Raw genomic sequence first — 19,594 nt, forward strand, 5'->3', positions numbered from 1 at the left:
ACAAGGAATCATAGGCATTACAGCCTTTATATCTCTAATAGTATTCTTCTATCTAATATTGTATTTAATATTATAATATAGTATCTAATACCTAATATCTCTGAGAATATTGGTCATTTTTTCAGTCTACTTCCACTTCCAAGACTGCTGAGTATTTTAAACTTTTGCCAATGAAAATATTATTAAACTCATCTGGAGTATTTTTTCTTGGATTATATGAAATAGTTGTCATTGAATTAAGTACTTAATCATTAGTTTACTATCTCAGGACGCATACAAAATATATGTAATATTATGGACTGATGCTATAGTAGCCTGGTAACTTATCTAGTAACGAAATATCTCAATTCTCCTGGATGTGGTACATCTTTCCGCAGAAGCATAAAGTTACGTTAAAATACAGCGATTCTGTATTGTTCGAGCTACATAAATGTTACATTAGGGAATACACCGAAGCTGTTTTTTGTGACCTTTATAAAGTTGCTAGGCACTGGTAGCAGCGCTTTACGTTTATCCTCCGGATGGGAAATTTGCAATAAATTATGGACCAGTAGAAGTAGTTAAGAGGAGATTCAACGTTATATATTCAGCGGCGAAATAGCGGCCAACAGTCAGAGAAAGATTAATAGCCCGAATTTATATATGTATGGTAAGTATATAGCAGAGGCAATTGGGAGATGCTCTAATGTGCAAGGAGAGGAGCAATAGTGTTCTTTCACGGTCTCTATATTGCCCTACAGGTCCAATTTCAGTAGCTATGTTTCTCTTGGGACCATTCCAGTATTGCCTTTCTCTCTGCACCGGCTTCACTTCAATTTATAGTTACAGAGAGTGATGGATCCATGCTTCATGAATGACCTACCACACCATACGCCAAACTTTGATTAACTGCTTCATTGTAATTGAGCTAGTTATCAACAGTGTCAGGCAAACTTGAATATTTAAATCTCATCAGGTTCGCTGATATGGCGAATTTGATCATATCACCACTGTCAACATATTAATTTGGTTCCTATAGTGTTAATACAGTTTGTTAGATTAGTTTTGTTTCATTCATATAAAGAATAAATTGAAAATACATATGGCTCAGATTAGCTGTGGAATGAGTTTTTATTTTAAAATTCGTCAATGTATACTCATAATATATAACTCTACATATTGAAAAACAAAGTACTCTTGTGTCAAGGTTGAATAGTAAAGTACATCTAATAAAGAATATTTTCATTTCATTTGAGTTTATTTCATATTCACTAGTGGGCTACGGTAGTCATGCGTTGATTTGTATAGTGTCTGCAAAGTAAATTGAAGAAAGGATCAGGTAGCTTCAGGTGGAAGGTTTTTTTAGAACTGTATTGCAATCTGTATAAAATTATAATCACTCAACACATTTCCTTAAACAAATTTCCGTCCTTTTGTACCTTTTTACTGTCGAAAAATCATAGTCATACAATACAGGCAATATTACTTCTTAAATTTGTATTACTTCTTCATCTGTTTTCTCTTTTTCTTTCCATTTTGCTGCTTTTCAGACGCATGCATAATTTATTCTCTTCCTGTATATTCGATTCTGAATTTAAAATATTATTAAATTTATATATTTTTCGCATCTTGCATCCTGCTACTTCTTACAACCTATCCTAACCTCTCTCCTATTCTCTATTCTTTTCTACAACTGCATTTTTGCATTCTTCTCCTTTTCCATCTTCTTATTTTCTTTTTAAAATTCTTCCCCTCTCGAATATTTTTCTTTCTTCTTTTTCTCTCCTTATCCTGCTGTTTCCCATTATCAAGCTCTTCCGTTTTGAATTGTGAACTTTAATTTCCTTTTCCTGGGTCTTATCTTTTAAGCTGATTACTCCTCTCTAGCAATCTTCTTTAATTCCATGTTATTTTTTCTCCTCCTCTTTTTCTCCATAAACTTTCGTTTAGTTTTTCTTCTCTTTGTCATCCTTATTCCTCTTCTTCTTATTCTTCTTAATCGTCTCCTCAACTCTTCCTTATCCATTCCCCTTCTCCTCCTCTTCCTTCTTGGTCTCTTCCTTCTTTTTTTGATCATTTTCTTCTTTCTCCTCACACATTCCCATCCCTTCAACGTCTTTCAACTTCAACTTTCCCCATCCCTCTTTCATACATACTCTATTACAGCAGGGAAAGTAAGAATGGTCTGCCACCTTTTTTCTCAAACTTCTCACGAAGTTTAATTACTAGCTACCTCATTTATTTGAATTAGAAGCTATTCCACTTTTTCCGGAAATTTCCTGTTAGATAGAATTTCTTCGTCCAATCTCCTATTCCCTATCCTATTACACTTTCATTTCCATTCTACACGGGTTCCTAGAAGCAGGGCCAGTACAATGTGGGTTCTGAATAATTGAGATGTTTCACGTAGATGAGATCAGGCTGGCATTTAGCCATTACTGGCATTCAAGCGCGTATATTAACATACCCAACATCTCCTTCCTCAATCACTATATCACATCCCCAGTTAAATTTACGCTCTCCAAACAACTGACATTTAATTAGTAACATGCAACGTATAGAATAGGGCATACATCAATAAAAAGAGATATATCATTGGATTTCAATGACCAATCACTTTTCCAGAGGTGAAGATTGAAATTCGTAGTGAATAGAATAATTTGTTTTCTCTCTGACTTTTATCGATTTTTTGGCCATGGATAACAGTTTTCAATTATAAGTTTTTCCAGACAAGTTCAGCAGAGCTAAAGGAAACGGCATCAACGTTTTTTGTTTTTTTTTCACCGAGAACAGTTTTATTTGATCGAGAGACTGTTGCAGAAACTCGTACGAATATTGGATTTGCTAGCAACTGCAGAGCGACATTATTTCAGTAGTGTCAATCGGAAGAACGATCAGTGAACGTGCCTTACATACCAGGCACCACCGATTTTCTCTTGTGAAAAAGAGAGCGTCTGCCGCCTCCTTTCTCGCACACTATCTCACTCGCTCCACATTTGCCCCCTACAGACTCGGGGGCACGAAGATCACGTACCTCGAGCTCCCAGGGCTCTATTGATCAACTGATAACATCATCGTTTTTTCCAACTAACAGGTTTTCAGTCATTGGAAAATCTGCAGCTCGACTAACTTCATCGGAAGGCTGCAGAAATTTTAATGTGTTCAACGAAGCTTTCAAGGGATTTAGTGGAACTGAAAAATAGGGCAACGGGCTTTTCAATTTGAGGTGTATCAAGCGAATTTTCCCCGATAAGCGAGGCGAGGAAAGTCTCAATCCTCTTACAAGGGGCGTATCAGCCTAGAGATTAATAGATCATCAATCACATACATTGATAAATCAAATTAATTCTGTATAATTAATTGATATACCATCCATCAATTTTCAAGTTTACTTGGTGAGTGAAAAATGAACTGTTCAGCTTCGTAATCATGCAATTCAAATGAGTTTTTACACTACATGTTTTTTCGATTAAGGAGAGAGAGAGAGAAAGGTCGTATTCCAAAAAATGAAAATGAAAACAGTCTGAAAAAGGAGCATAAATTTTATGGTATCAAACAAACAATATCAGTTATGAATCTACATATATAATGAAATCGAAATGGCACTGATTCATTCATTCATTCACTCACTCACTCACTCATAATCAACAGAACTAAAAATCTTCTGAACCAAATACGTTCAAATTTGGCATATGTGTTCAGTTGGCCTTCTAGAGGCGCACTATTAAGAAAGGATTTTATCAAATTTCCGAAGATATGCCCAAAATCTGCATTTTCCAGTGTTTTTCTGCTTTTTCAAGAACTAATTGGCAAAAACTGTTGAAATTTAGTGCAAAAGCTTAGTTAAGGAGTGAAAATGTTGTATTGGAAGGGTTTTGAAATAACGCAAAAGATCCTCCCTGGCGTTCCCCAGCGTTTTTTTCAAGTTTCCTCAGATTCTTCAAGAACGAATTGAGAGAAACTGTTTAAATCTGGTACAGAAGTTCAGCTAGGGTCTTGAAATTTTGTCTAGAGAGGACTTTGAAATTACGCCAAAAATACACTCAAGAAAGGCGATTTTACGGCGCTATTTTAGCGTTCTTCAGCGTTTTTCAGATTTTTCAAGAACTAATCGAGAGAAAATTTTCAGATTTAGTACATTACATAGGTTCAGATGAGGTGCATCCGTGCATATGAGTTACCGTAGTTGAAGGACTTGTTATTACGCCAGAAATCGGCGTTTTTCCAGCTTCCATTCGCGTTTTCTCAGCTTTATAAAGGGCAAATAAACAGATAATCTGCAAATTTAGTACAGATTTTCAGCTAGCTTCTAGAAACTTTGAGTTGGAAGATCTTCAAAATTTCACCGAAGTCACACCCAAAATCAGTGTTTTTGCTTCAATAGTTCACTAGCGATACGACCAAAATCGTCGTTTTCCAGTGTTTACCTGTGGTCTCTGTCAGCTGGTCATTGAATTGAGCCTGAAAGTCTGTATTTGACTATTTTGACAGTAGGCCCATGCGGGGACCTTCCTCCTATTCAACAGTAATAGTTATTTACAGCTAAAATAGATATTAAGTATTAGGAGTTATAAATTTAACAGCTACAGTTCGTAATCATGGACATGTATTTTTTATATAAATGTATTATAAACTTCATATTTATCAACAAGAGTTTATACTCAGTTATGTTACAATGTAGGAAATAAACAATTTGATTTGATTTGTTGATTTGAAAAAAAGGAAGCAAGCTCAAATTAAGAATGCAGGCGAGCGAAGCGAAGAGAGGCTGCTGTTCTCATCTCTAAATGATTCAGCCAGGAGTCCGCTAGACGGATAAGGCGAGCGAAGCGAGCTTGCCGGCTAGTGAAAGATATAACAATAATCTATTCATTTAATCAACCAAGTACTATTCAACCTTGATTTTTCAAGGTTGATGAACTTTACATCTTCTTAATCCCACAATCACTATAAAACATTGTACTTTTTGATCATAAATATATGTATTGCAACATCTTAAATGTAGCTGACTCTTTTCACGACGAAAACAAAAATAATTTTCGTTTACAAGATTTTACGATTCCGATTCATAAATGAAAAATTACAAAGGCAATATTCATAATTCTCTCGAATGGTAACGGTCCTTTCCAATCAAATGTGAGTCGTAATAATAAATGCATTCTAGACAATTCGTTTCTAGAGAATATTGCAATGCAAAATTAATAAATGAATAATTGAAAACACTGCAACTTTTTCATATTTCAATTTGAGCTTTTCGATTGAGGTTGAGTGGTAGAGAGGACTTGAAATCCTTAACTTGGCTTAATAAAGATTTTTTTCTTTGTTGTGTGAAATCGATGGTTTCGATTCACCCATTCATTTCACTCAAAAACTAAATCAGAAGGTTTGTATATATACAGGCCTCCAGATGAACAGAAAGAACAGTAACGCTAATTACAAGGACTACGATCAGAATAGATATAAATTGCAAATTGCAAACTTATCCATTATCACTTAAACATGTTAAAATAGAGACGATAACATCTACAACTGAGTAAATTTAGTCGCACATGTTGTGTAGGCCTACTGCAGCTTTGAATGACAACAATAATTGAATATTCACCCCTGCTAATAGCCATTTGCTGTTCTAATGCCACAGAAAGACGTTAGAACTTTATTAACTGAAACTGGAGCGTAACTGTGTTCTCTCCTAATCACATCAACAAGTAGATGGAACCACGAAACTTGTTCAAGTTGTTGACGTTACACGATTCTCCAGTTCATGGAGTAATATGTGATGGAGCAAGTGGAAATAGATTTTAAGGGCAAAAAAGACTGGGGAATTTGAATCAGGATTGGTAACAAAAGTTATTTTGCTTTGTATAAATGTTTTGCTTAGTATATCATGTTGAATAAACATCATGAGTTTCCAAAAAAAAAATTTCTTCACAAAACCATAGATATTGACCTAGCTTTTGCTGAATCCCATTAACGCTCCCAGCATTGGCTATTCTGTCCATAGGTAGTTTTCAACTTATTTCCAAATTTTGTTGTAGTGAATTCAACTTGATCAACTATGACTATTGACTATCATATTGATTTTGAATGCGAGGAGAATATCCCACAAAAGTCACAAAGATCATTTTTAGTTCGATCTCAAAATTCTTTATATGTTTCATTGTTTTTCTTACAAAATATACATTACTAAAAACATATTCAGAGTAGCATTCATTTCCAAAACAATTTTCAAGTTACAGAATCCTTTTAATTTATGGATGCCTAAATTTGATCAACAGTGAAAGCTGTCAATGAGTGTTCTCTCTGATGGGATGATTTTAATTCTTACCACTCAACAGACATTGTTCCTATCTTTTCAGAGGAAGGCTGAACCCTTCCAATCTGCTATCTAATCTTCCTCTAAAGTGTCAGAAGACATCTTGTCTCTCCGCGATTTTGTATGCTCGCACAAACGTTTTAAAAGCTTTTCTATCCTCAAATATGATTATGGTCTCCATTCTTCGTTGGGTCCATTAAATTTCGCAACACGGTCTCTCCCACTCTCTCTCTCTCTCTCTCTCTCTCTCTCTCTCTCTCTCACTCTAATATGCTTTGCTTTCAGATTTTACTAAGTCAGTTGACATCCATTAGGGAAGATGAGGATTTTCAAATTGCACTCTACTTTCAAAACCAAGAGGTTCCTTACCAAGTAGGATAGTGTACGTTCACTGTAACTTCCCATTCATTTACAAGGATAATACAGTACTTTCAAAAATACTATATCAAAGCATAGAAACTCAACGGGAAAACTTCTAAAAGTGGAATAACCGAATTAAAGTACCAAGTTTCTGGCATGGAAAAGTGATAGTGTAATCTCTGCAATCTAATGAAAACTTTCTTTTTGAAAATGAACTATGGACTATAAAGTGTGAATGAAGATATATAAATGTGAATTGGTCTATTTTATTTTATATATTTGTTCCAGTTATTCTAATCGGATACATTGGACAATACCATACTAATCAGAAATCTCTATATGAATATAGATAATTCTGACAGCTGATTTCATAATTGAGGTTATTTTAATTAAAACAGAACGAATTATTGTCAAAAACACTTATTTATTTAAACAATTTGAGATACTAGTTTCGGTTGATACATCATTATCAATCCCTAGTACACTGAAAGCTTAAACAAAGAGCAGCAGAATAAATGGTATTGCTATTTATAGTTGAAGCCCTAGCCATTCGCTTTTGACCAATGAAGCTTGAGCTCTATTGTCATCAAATAAAATAGATCAATTTACATTTATATAACTTCATTCACATTTCATAGTCCATAGTTCATTTTCAAAAAGAAAGTGTCATTAGATTGCAGAGATTACACTATCACTTTTCCATGCCAGAAACTTGGTACTTTAATTCGGTTATTCCACGTTTAGCTTTAGCTCCTACTATCATAAAATAAAATAGGTCAATTTACATTTATATAACTCCATTCACATTTCATAGTCCATAGTTCATTTTCAAAAATAAAGTTTTCATTTGCGCTCAAGCTAAAAGTGGAATAACCGAATTAAAGTACCAAGTTTCTGTCATGGAAAAGTGATAGTGTAATCTCTGCAATCTAATGAAAACCTTCTTTTAAAAGTGGAATAACCAAATTAAAGTACCAAGTTTCTGGCATGGAAAAGTGATAGTGAAAGCACTTAAGCTTTCAGTTAACTAGACATTGATAATGATGTAACAACCGAAACTAGTATCTCAAATTGTGTAAATAAATAAGTGGTTTTGACAGTAATTCGTTCTGTTTCAATTAAAATAACCTCAAATGTGAAACCATTCTACTGTCATTGGCCGAGACTAGACAAGACCAACTATTCCAACGGTTCTCATGACTATGTTTGGAATACTTGGGCGTGTCTACGTCTAGTAGTCTCGGCCAATGACAGTAGAGTTCAATCTTCATTGGTCAACAACTAATGGCCAATTGTAGGAACAAACAAGCTGTATATTCTGCGGCTCAATGTTTATGCTTTCACTTACTAGATAATGGAGTAACAAACGAAACTAGTATCTCAATTTTTTTTTATAAATTGATTGTTTTGACAATATCGAATCATTTTGTTCAAATTAAAATAACCGTAATAAACTAAAATAAGAATAAATTAGATTTTGATTATGTCAAGTCGTTATCATTCAATATGGATGAAAATATTTCTGTCCTCTACCACAACAGCACCTCCACAACAGCAAATAGATTTAAGGTTATTCCATTGTAGTAGTCTATTGTAAATTATACATTATTTATAATTCTAAACTATTTCGCATATCAATATAATTCAACAGGAAATCTAAATTCAGTTGATAATATAAGAAAAACAAACTAAAAAATTATGAGGAAAATGTATGAGAAGCTCACCAGGTTTGATGCATGAGAGGCCGCAGGATCCGTCGCACAAGCACTTTTTCTTTTTGCTCTTGCAATCCTCATCGGAAGAGCATTTCCTGAGACATTTTTGTCCCTAAACACCAGAAAATACAACGAAATCTTATCTCTATTTGTATTTTAAATAATGAATTCATCATACAGCGTCTGTCTACTAATCCGTTTAGAGAGAAGACAGAATTTTATCCTGAATCTATAAGTTATGACTTGTAGTAATATTATCAGTAGATTCTATATTCTGAAATGGGTTCATTTTAAATTATGCGTAACTCATAATTTTCACAAATCTAGCTCCAGTTTACTCATATCTAAAATTTGTTAATGGGGTGGATCAACGAGTAAGGGAATGAGAGTCAATGTCTTAATTCACATATTTTACGTAAAAAAACGTCTAGTTATTCATTCTTTCCAGTGTTCCAGTTCAACCATGCAAAACGATCATACTAGAGTTGAAAATTTAGATGCATTCATTGCTCAAAGGAAATAAAGATGTATTTTGAAATGGATTACTTAGATTGGCAGACGAGAGCAGAGATTTCTGCCAGAACACAGTGAAATGATGATTGAGTGTTATGCTATAGAGCAGGTCTACAAATTTGTTGATTGTAGGTAGAGTCTGGCACACTTGAAATAGGTTACTGGAGGTACAGATAGAAAAACACGTATGACTTGCCAACTTTCATTTATCATTCAAAACACAAATAAAAAGCAATGTATATTTTTACGGAAAATCAAAGGTAAAAATTAAATTTGCTTATTACTCAGTTTTTTAAAGTAAGATTCATGCTGGGTGCAGATGATGAGACGAGGGTGGTTCTGAACCACATGGAAGTGATTTTCAAATTTGAATTTCATGTCTGATATCTGGCTTTGATAAGCAGGCCATTCACCATCCTATTTATTGTCCAACTACAGGTCCAACATTCAAAGTTGTATTCGTCGTCGGATCGTGAATGGGGTTGTTGATGTTGTGTTTAATGTTGGATTTCTAGCTGGACGAGTTGGATCAGATAGAGGTCCAATTCATCCGACTTCCCAAGGCCAGCCGCCAAGTCAGAGTTGAGTTGGAACGTCAGTGAGAGAGAGTGGCGAAAGATCAGACTTACTACCGGTCCAATAATATTGAACCAACAGTCGGATAGTGAATGGGCCCGCTTTAGCAGTACAGGGCTGTCCTCAACCAGATATCCATTATCCATCCAACGGGTAAACCGAGAGCAAAGCGATCATCTAATCTGTGAGATTAGATGGTTTTGTCTACGTGGACAAATTCTCCTCTACAAGGTGATTCTCTTAAGCTGCGTACAGACTTGAGCACCACGAACACGCGCATTTCACTTTTCATCACCTGATTATATCTGTATTTGTACAGAAACAGTAAGGTACAGATATATAAGCGTAGCATAAGCTGATGAAAAGTGATATTCGCGTGTGTTCGTGGCGCCCAAATCTGTACACACCATTAGGAGAAATCCTTTCAAGGTGATAATTTTGCTGTTTACTATATTTCTTCCATATTGGAAATTTCAAAATATATCCCAATCACCAAAAGCAGTTTGGATAGACCCGTAATTAGTTTATCAATTTCGAAAACTGAATAATACTCCATTCACCAAGAACAGGAGCTAATTTAGAAGCAGTTTCTATTGTACTATTTCCTGTTTCCTCAATTGCGAACATTTGAAAAATGCACCAATAACCTAGAACAGTGGTGTAACTTCAGCAGTTGCATAGTAATTGATAAGTTATTGGAAGAATTGATTAAAAGATTTCTATGATAGGAAAATGGAAGAACTTCATTTCAATCCACAAAGCATATCCTACTAAACAATTTAGTTTACACTATAAACAGAGATGTTGTGGAAATTCTCCATATTAAGGTGAGATAGATGCGATATTGTCAGTTCCACATAATTTATTTGAGCCAGACTGAAGTTTCAATGCACTTAAGTCATCATCATCAGTGATCTATAGACTCATATAAATTGTGTGGAACTGCCAATATTGCTTCTATTTCACTTTACCAATTTACTTTGATATATCCTATCTTAAAACATCTGTACCATTTATATTATATGTTACAAAACCTATGTAACTAATAAAGTTGGTCTATTGGTGGAATTGGAAAAGTAATACTCCACTCACCAAGAAGAGAGCTAGTTCCTCGTCTCTGGGGCAATCAGGACTCGGCGAGTTTCGTGGATTCTTGTAAATTCTGCCATCATCATCTAGGCCTCCATCATCCTTGTAGTCTTCGTCATCATCATCGTCATCATCATCAGGTGCTTTGGCACCAGCTGCCTTAAGCGAAGCGATCGATGAGGGATGCACCTGATAGGAAGCAGGCTGACCATTCTCTGCAACAGATAACATACAAACTGCCATAGGAGCAAAGGAAAGGTCAAAAATTGAATATTAGAGAAAAAAGTTGAAGGTCTAAGAATTATTTTTTACGATGAAGGTGTCATCGTCCAATTTAGCGGTGCTTTCAATAATTTAGCTTAGGGCCTACAGAAATACTGTAAAGTTTAGCATTTTTTCAGTAGCAGTTACAAGATCAAAACAAAAATAGGAGAACAGCCATTATTCACGGGCAGAGGAAGGGTTCAAAGTTCAACTCTTGTTGGAATTATGGACATGCATGAAAATAAAAAATCGTCACCTCATAAAAAATATCCAAAAGCAAGTATGTGGAACTGAATGTGTTTGAAAATTTATTGTTAGCAAAGTAACTCCGTTTTCAGAATTCTTTTAAAATTAGAGAAGTATGTGATTACATCATCTCCAAATTTGTTCATCTGTGGAAAATATTTTTACAAGTTAGTACCAAGATACCAAGGTGGAGGTCATATATAACAGATTTGTAGGCATACTTGTTACAATGTAAATTTAAAGGATGTCAAGAGGAATCTGAAACTTTGATAAGGAATTTGAAATGATGAAACAGTTCATGAGAATGTCCATGATGGAAATCATTTGACCATTATTGGATCGAAATCAACGAATATCAGATTGGATTCGAGAACTCTGCATATAAGTGAGAGATTGTCTGATTCAATGGAGATTGAATACATAAATGACAAAAAAATATAACGTTAAATAGCTTGAAATTAATAGGTAAAATAGGGATTTTTCACCTACCATGAACGATGTTTTGAATTAGCTGAGTTCTGATAATGATTACAAATCACTGTGGTTATTGAATTGAGAATATTCCTTGAAAGGTCCAAAGGATAACATTTGATGTAATTTTGAAGGATAACATTACGAAGGCCCAATTAGGTGTGATGGGTGTGAATGTATTCAACCTATTCAATTTTCATAAGTAAAAGGGGAATTGAGTCTATTACCGTTTCTGATGAATACGATATGACTATAATAAACTAAAAGGTACAATCAGATGCCACTTATACCACGTAGTTATCCATCTTCATAATGTATGAAAATAGACTACCATCGAGTTATTGGAATCATGTGAAAGAATATATAGAACACCTACAATATAATATGTAAATTATTTATCGATGCTGATGAATACAACAAATTAATGTGAGAAACTTGGAAGCAGGAAATTGCTGTTGGTTAGAGGTTGCTGAAGCTACTATAATTATACAGAATATTGACTACCTGGATCGTTAATTAGGCCTATTATACTTGTATTGAATACTGCTTTCATGAGGGCAATCAAAGCCAACGTTTGAATAGATTGTGGTGGTTGATGTTTATCATGCATGATATTACCAAGCTAGTTTAATATAGGCTGATATAGTTCAAGCCCATATTGTTCAAAATCCATTGATGAAATAGAAGACGGAGTAGAAAGACAATAGTGTAGGCATATATGATTTGTGGAATTTAGAAAATTGGAGGAATTTGATAATAATGTTTGATTAATCATTCTATGTAATAGGAACCTTTACATAATGAAAATAATCCAATGTAGTATTATACAAGGGTGTATACTAGGATGTCTTGGCTACTATAGTAAGGTCCACGTTATAATGGCAGTGTTTAATTAGCAATGGTATTGCTATCCTTGTCTATCATTCAACAAAGCGGATAGCGCTATCTCTTTCTCGCTTTGCTCTGTTGTAAGATCGTCTTTTAACAATGTATAATCAATAATAAATTATTAACAAAATATTTTATCTTAATCATGAAAATTCATTATTAAATTATTGAAAAATATTATTTCTTGCTTAATAAAATATAATTGATTAATTCAAACGAGAATGAAAATTTAATATTGCATCAATAAACCTGTATCAGCTACCGTCTACAGATGGCATTCACAAGACAGAGGATCGGCAAGGTTGTTCCCCTATCTTTCTCCACTGCCATTATAACGTGGACCTCACTATAGAGTGTAAAATTTCCCTAAACTATACTTTATAAAGTAAAATAATAAATAATATTTTTTAATATTAAAGTGGTGATAGATGTAATTGTTGCAAAACCAAACGATGATTTTAATTAATAGACATGGAGCATTCAAATCATAATTTTTAACCATCATACATGGAGCATGGATGTGAAAAGTTATCATTAGTTAGATGATGAATAATTATTCACTTGATGTGTATTGAAATATTATTTCATTTTCTGCATCAATATTTAATCAATTTATATTTCGAAATTTGGGTAATACAGTACGTCTCATTTGTGAATATTGAATTATAGTTATCAATACAAATAAGTTTTTCGAGTTGGCATTTCCATGATAGTTTGTGATATAGGATTGCTGTTGAAGGATCATACTAGTAATAAATAAGTTCAGTGAGTGCTTCCAAATCACGTAACGCTCAAGGGTGAAGAGGAAATTCCATCAGCGTAACACCTCAAAAAGAAATGAAAGAAAAGGTCGAAGCATTATTTTCAAATTGTTTGCTGAAGATGATGCAGCAAAAGGTGTATTATTTACAGTAGGTGAAGAGAAGGATGATGATGATGATGATGATGATGATGATGTTGATGAAGATAATGGTAATGATAATGATGATGATGAGTGTATACATGAGAGTGAATGATGAGGATACATGAGAGGCACTACAGCTTAAGCTGGCTTCCGAACCGACGGAAAGCGATTTTAAGACTCATTTACAGAACAACATTCGTTTCTCACCAATATCAAAATTTTTTGACTATCTTCTGCCAATTTGAATTTTAACGATTCTAGTTCAGTCTTTTGACGTTTTAATGTGAAATTCAGGAATGAAATGGAAGTATAACGGGAAAGGGATGATTCCTTGGTGAGTTTTCTCGGTGATTCCTCCGTGATATTTTTGAAGGAATTTATTAGGAGACCTTAGATATTGAGTTACTTCTTACATGATAGTACATTTTAAATAATGAGATTTCAGTTCTTGAAATTCTGCAATCAACATGGGTGAGGATATACATGGCTATCGGTTGGATTGAGCCTTCTTGACTGACAAATGTTTTGCTGTTTTTTTTAGAGATATTCTCTGACAACTTTCTTGTTTTTCAATGAGTCATTTGAAATCTTGAAGTAGAAATTAGATTCATTCGACAGCAGAAATATATCCTTTACAATAGTGTTATAACAAACCTTTTTTCGATCACATCCCCAACATTTGATGCAGCTTGAATACAGGGACAATAGTTGCCTCCACTAGCTGCTTCGGGATTGCGGAATTGGAAAGGCCCAACTCAAATCTATTACGGTATCTGTATGACATTTCCAATTCCGTGTTCCCGCAGCAGCTAGTGGAAGATTCTATTGTTCGTGTGCAGATAGCTTCAGTTATGAAAAAATGTGTACCCCTACTTCAGTTTTCTTAGAACTTAGTTTTCTTGATACGGTTCTACGCCCCCTCCATTAACCAAAAAAAAGATTTTTCTAGAATAATTATTGATTGAATCTTGTACATTACATATTTCTTAGTTGATTGCTTCTATGGGAAGTACTTGAATAGTAATCCTTTTCAGAAATATATGAGATTCGAGAATACTATATTTTTCAAAAATATTATCTAGAATATTAATAGTTCTCAGATGGAATGGACAGAGAGAAGGTGAAATGTCTGCTTTTTGCTGATGATCTCATAGTATTACAAGAAAATGACGATCCCCTTCAGCGAGCTCTTTTCAAGTTGAATAAATACGGTATAGTATGCATAATGTAAAACTCAACATTCTCTACTGGGAAAACGAGAGTAATGCATTTTAAGGGCAAAGAGGAGTAAAAATAGTGATTAACAATGAAATTATAGAACAAGCATCCCATTTCAAATATCATGGACCTGATATCTCGTTCATCATTTTAAGATGCTGGCAACAAGATGGATAGGTTCGAACACATATGTGGGACCATCCATTGAAATCTAAAGAATATTTCATCCAAGGAAACCAGGATAAATTTCCACAGAACGATTGTGGCACCTGCACTATTGTATGGAAGTGAAACATGGGTACTATGAGAGCAGGCTGCAGCTTGGAAGCATCGGAGATGAGGCTCCTCCTTAGAACATAATAGATTGAAAGATAAGATAATTGGATGTAGCAGAATATGGATGTAATCCTATATAATAATGGATTTTCCTAATATGGATGTAGCAGAGGAAATCACTACACGAATACAGATATACGGACTTAGCTCAACATCTTTGCTATAAAATAAATAGAATAGATGTGAACAGGAGTGACTGGTTGGAGCATGGTGATAGGATGAGTGATAGCCGGATACCCAAACGGACCCCTATGTATTGGAAAAAAGATCGGGGACGTCCCAGGAAAAGATACAGTAAGTTGATTGCTGAAAGACAGAGTTTTCAAACAGGCAGTAATGCCTAACTTGTGCAAGGAAAAACAAGATTGATGACTCCAACTTTCTGTGTTTTTGTAAAAGTGTGGAACATACATTTTTATATATTATATTTCTTCATCTTTTTCATATTGAATGAAAACGACTTGATATTGTCAAAATATCGTATTTATTAAAACAACTATTTGAGATACTAGTTTCGGTTATTATCAATCTCTAGTGAAAGCTCAAACATTGAGCAGCATAATATGTAGTGTAGGTGAAGCCTGACGATTGGTCATTAGCTGTTGACCAATTATAGTTGAGCTCTACTGTCATTGGTCGAGGCTAGTGTCTCCCACACTATAATATATTCTGCTGCCCAATGTTTGAGCTTACAGTCTATATACTAGAATGTTTTCAAATGTGTTAAATATCAAGTCGTTTCATTCAAAATTAATGGCTTTCGAGTGGATAATCGAAAGAGGACAGTTTTTCTACAAATTTCGAGTAATTGTGACTGTTTCATCAAAATTTCTTGTTCAAATAAAGATTTCTATAAGATAAAGTATCTGTGAGGAAAACTTCCCTCTTCAATTGTGCATTCAATAACTAAATGACTCGATTGAAGTCATTGTAATGCAGAACATGAACTGCGGCGACAAATTGCAACTATTTAAAAATTGGTGAGAGAAAAATTTTAAATTTCTAAGCAACTACTGTAATATAGATGGTATTCAACGATAAAATTATTAAACTGAAAGAAATCTCATTTCGGAACTAAAGCATAGGCCTATATTGCAACGATATAATATGACCTATACTTTGGGTCTGTATTCTATGAGTGCAAAAAAATGTAGGACGATCTATAACAGCATTAGCATAATATATGAGTCAATGAGACTGAAATTTAGTTAAGAGAGTCATCATTTCTATGAGCAAGAAGTTAATATAATTATGTGGATAATCATAAAAAGGCATGCAAAAAATTCATAAGAAGCTGCCAGCTGCCACCAAGTCTTTGTACCTAGATACTCATATTATGCAAAGACTTTTGCATCTGCTAAAAAACAAGTTGGAAATTTTTGGAACAAAATCATGCAAATTGATAAAAACTGATAGAATTAAATTATAGAACCGTAATCTTTAATTATTTTAATCAACTTTTCCAATATCACTCATTATCTATAACTGATTTTTATCAATTTCTATATGTAATTTCTTTAAAATAAATCATCTTTTGATTTTTTCATCTAAAATCTTGATTCATTCATCATGCAATTGACGCAATCAATAATAGATCAATGAATTCTGTTTTAAAATCCATTTTCCTAATAGTTGAAGGAAAACTAATATATATAGGTCTAATAGTTCTCATCACTGTGAAAGCATCAGAAGATTTCCATTTTTGTGAGAATGATTCTTATTACAAACAATTATGTCATAGTTTGTAACATTATATTATTATAGACTGTTATTTGTAGGCGTAGGCTAAATGAAAAGTTTTTTTCTGTACTTGCATGAACTTTCTTGAACAAGAAAGTTCAGACGTTAAGCCTGCTTTTTCAAGACACAAACTTCTATGCATTTTCCAAACAATTTTTCATTGCTAAAAGTTCATGACAAACAAGAAAAGTTGGTTCAGTACATGAGTATAGAAAAACTTCCATTTTCAATTCATATATCCCTCATATATGTAAGAATTTATCTTTGACTGAACACTTCTTGGGAGTGTTTTGTGGGTTGTCGATTTTTTATTTAATTAAAAACAGATTTCCATGAATCAGAACTTTGACATGCATGAAAAAGTTACTTTTTTCATTTGAAAGTGGCGAAACTATAAATTTTCATTTGCATGTTTTAATAAGACCTCACCTGCTGCTTCTAAAACACCGATCACGCCTGCCAACATAATAGACAAAAAAGCGCCAAATCCTATTCGCCAGCTGTTCATATCGACTCGTCTAAGGAATCTTCGTCCAACGGATGCAAAGCTTGAGACATCCTCACATCGCGGAATCGCAGATGAAACTACGGGTCCAGGAGGGAAATGGGAAACAGGGAAACGACTGTGCAGCTAAGCTACCAACATTACCAGCAGGTGCAGTAGGGAAAGGGAAGAATCGATAAAAAATTCCCCCCACAAGCGCTTGCCGGTAATATTCAACTTTGAACTTGGCCAAGGGTTGAAAGGCCAAACTGTATTGTTTTGTTCATAAGCTTGCATCTTCTTTTCCATAATTAATCTGCTATGAAAAATGACACTGAAAATTGTTTTCTTTTCTTCCTCTTTAATTGAAAACAGATGCCCACAAGGGAGTCAGAGATTAAGAGATGAGAGGGTGTTGCGAATGAAAAAAGTGTACCTAAAACTTTAATTAGAAACACATTTTTTTGCTAAACACATGCCCGCAAGGGGGTCCAAGAGATGGGAGTGTGCAGTGAATGATGACGATCAAGTTAAGTTCTAATAAAAAACCTAATAGATTTAATAGATATGATGTTTTAGGCGGCTCGGAAAGCTTTGAAAACTGTATATAATAAAAGGTGGCTAACTATAGCGGTGCTGACCATAAACGGTCACCCCTTCACGTTAGTCACGAGGCATTATTACTACTAATTATTATTACGTTAGTCACGATTTTATTATTATTTATTATTAACGAGCGCTCATTGAGAGAGTTCTATATATGTGTTGACAGATGTGGCAACTTTTACTATAGAATAAAATTGAGTAAAAATACAGTCTCTTAAGAGTTCGACAATTTCAGCTCCAAAAACATAGAACATTTATAAAAATAAATCTTTAAAGGAAAACTATAAGACTTCAGGCTTTGGAATGTGAATGTGCTACTTGTCCATCCAAATGTGATTGTTCATTTGGAAATTATACAACATCGACTTTGGGCGTCTTCAATACTAAGATATTAAATATTAGGTAGAAGAACGTCGTACACGTAAACATAAAGTTTACCTCTTTTACTGTTACCTTCGAGGCCAGAGAACGGTAACGTAGAACTAAAAAAACGGATAAAAATGTCATTACAGTAGAGATGTACCATTCTTGGTAAATGGGTTAACTGTAACTATATTATTTAGAGTACTGTATATAAATTCAGAGTAAAATATCAATATGTGATTTTAGAATAAAGAAACGCTAAAAAAACATGCTAGTAATGAAGTCATATCACGATCACATAGAATTTTCAGGATGACAGATAACCCAGAGTGACGGTTAATCAAAGTTCTAATGTTATGTTAAATAGTTTCTCGAAACTGAAGTTCAACAAATAAGTGCTAGTTATAGTGAGGGTATGGTCCCTGTACGGTGTGAACCCCCCGCCATACCACTGAATTATAGATGGGAAAGTTCATATTACACATTTTCCAATGCAACAATTACCCTCCAACAAGCAAAGTGCATAAACTCTCATATCAACAACAGTGAGAGGACAAGGATTTACTTCAAGGATCTCCTCATCAAATTACATCTGAGCTTGAATTAAAATTTACCAAAATATGTCTGTTATTGATACATTTTTAAGAATTGAATCTCACGAGTTAAGCCAGTTTACACACACATCGATTTTTGGACGTTCGATTTGTTGCCCTTTTTATGAATACGGTACGGTTTAATCCTTATCAGCACGGAGGTAAGGTCAACTGTGACCAATCTGATGGAATTCAGTAGTAACGTTTCATCTACTTTGGATCAGGGAGGCTGTGTGGATGTGATTTACACGGATATGTCAAAAGCTTTTGATAGGGTCAGTCACAAGATTTTGCTGAAGAAATTGGCACATTTTGGTTCAAGTCGAAATATTGTATTGGGAGTTATCTATTGACAGATTGCAATATGTATCAGTGCACAGATCGAATTCAGTTCTTTTCAAAAATAGCTCAGGTGCACACCACGGATCGAATCTTGTACCTTAAGTTTTGTTTGTATATGCAACACGCAGTTTTTTAATAAACAACTGGGTGCAAATAATATCGCAACTAGTTTGAAGTGGAAAGTAGAATTATTAGCAAGAGTAGATATTTGTCAATTGCAATGATTCTACTCCACTTTGCTGATTAAATATGTTTATTCTTACACTATAACCACGGAGTATGATCGAAGAAATAGGACAGGACATTCCTCCAATTTATAAAAAAGTGCGCCAGAGAAATTTAGCCTACTCATTTGAAAGGTCAATACAAACAAAATAACTCAAAATAATATCGTTCCAGTTCTGTTTTGCCCAAAATAAATGCTGAGTAAATGATAATATTTGCTATTAAGCATTTAATACTAATGATACAATATAATATGTGCTCTTCAACAGCAAATTTATAAACGATCTCATTGAGGACGTACTCAGCAAAGCAAACTTTGGTTGCCTATCAAGCAGCTACCTACTTGAAGCATTCTGATTGGTTCCTGTT

The 19,594-nt window shown here is 34.2% G+C and overlaps 1 protein-coding gene across 6 annotated transcripts in view; it reads right to left on the reverse strand.

The window, feature by feature from the left end:
* LOC111051598 (sushi, von Willebrand factor type A, EGF and pentraxin domain-containing protein 1) overlaps positions 1-17,201 on the reverse strand; it is a 98,553-nt gene extending 81,352 nt beyond the window's left edge. For 5 of the 6 annotated variants that reach the window (XR_005573191.1, XM_039442519.1, XM_039442522.1 and 2 more), the window contains exons 1-3: positions 17,042-17,201; positions 10,549-10,760; positions 8,377-8,479 (exon numbers count right to left, since the gene is read on the reverse strand). Coding sequence is in view for 5 of the 6 variants with exons in the window: in XM_039442519.1 (XP_039298453.1) it covers positions 8,377-8,479; positions 10,549-10,760; positions 17,042-17,120 (394 nt within the window). In the remaining variant the exon portion in view is untranslated. The remainder of the gene's footprint in view (positions 1-8,376; positions 8,480-10,548; positions 10,761-17,041) is intronic. The other variant, XM_039442523.1, reaches the window with a different exon arrangement.
* Between the last annotated feature and the right edge of the window lie 2,393 nt (positions 17,202-19,594).

The sequence above is a fragment of the Nilaparvata lugens genome, chromosome X (genome assembly GCF_014356525.2).
Source record: "Nilaparvata lugens isolate BPH chromosome X, ASM1435652v1, whole genome shotgun sequence".
Lineage (NCBI taxonomy): Eukaryota > Metazoa > Arthropoda > Insecta > Hemiptera > Delphacidae > Nilaparvata > Nilaparvata lugens.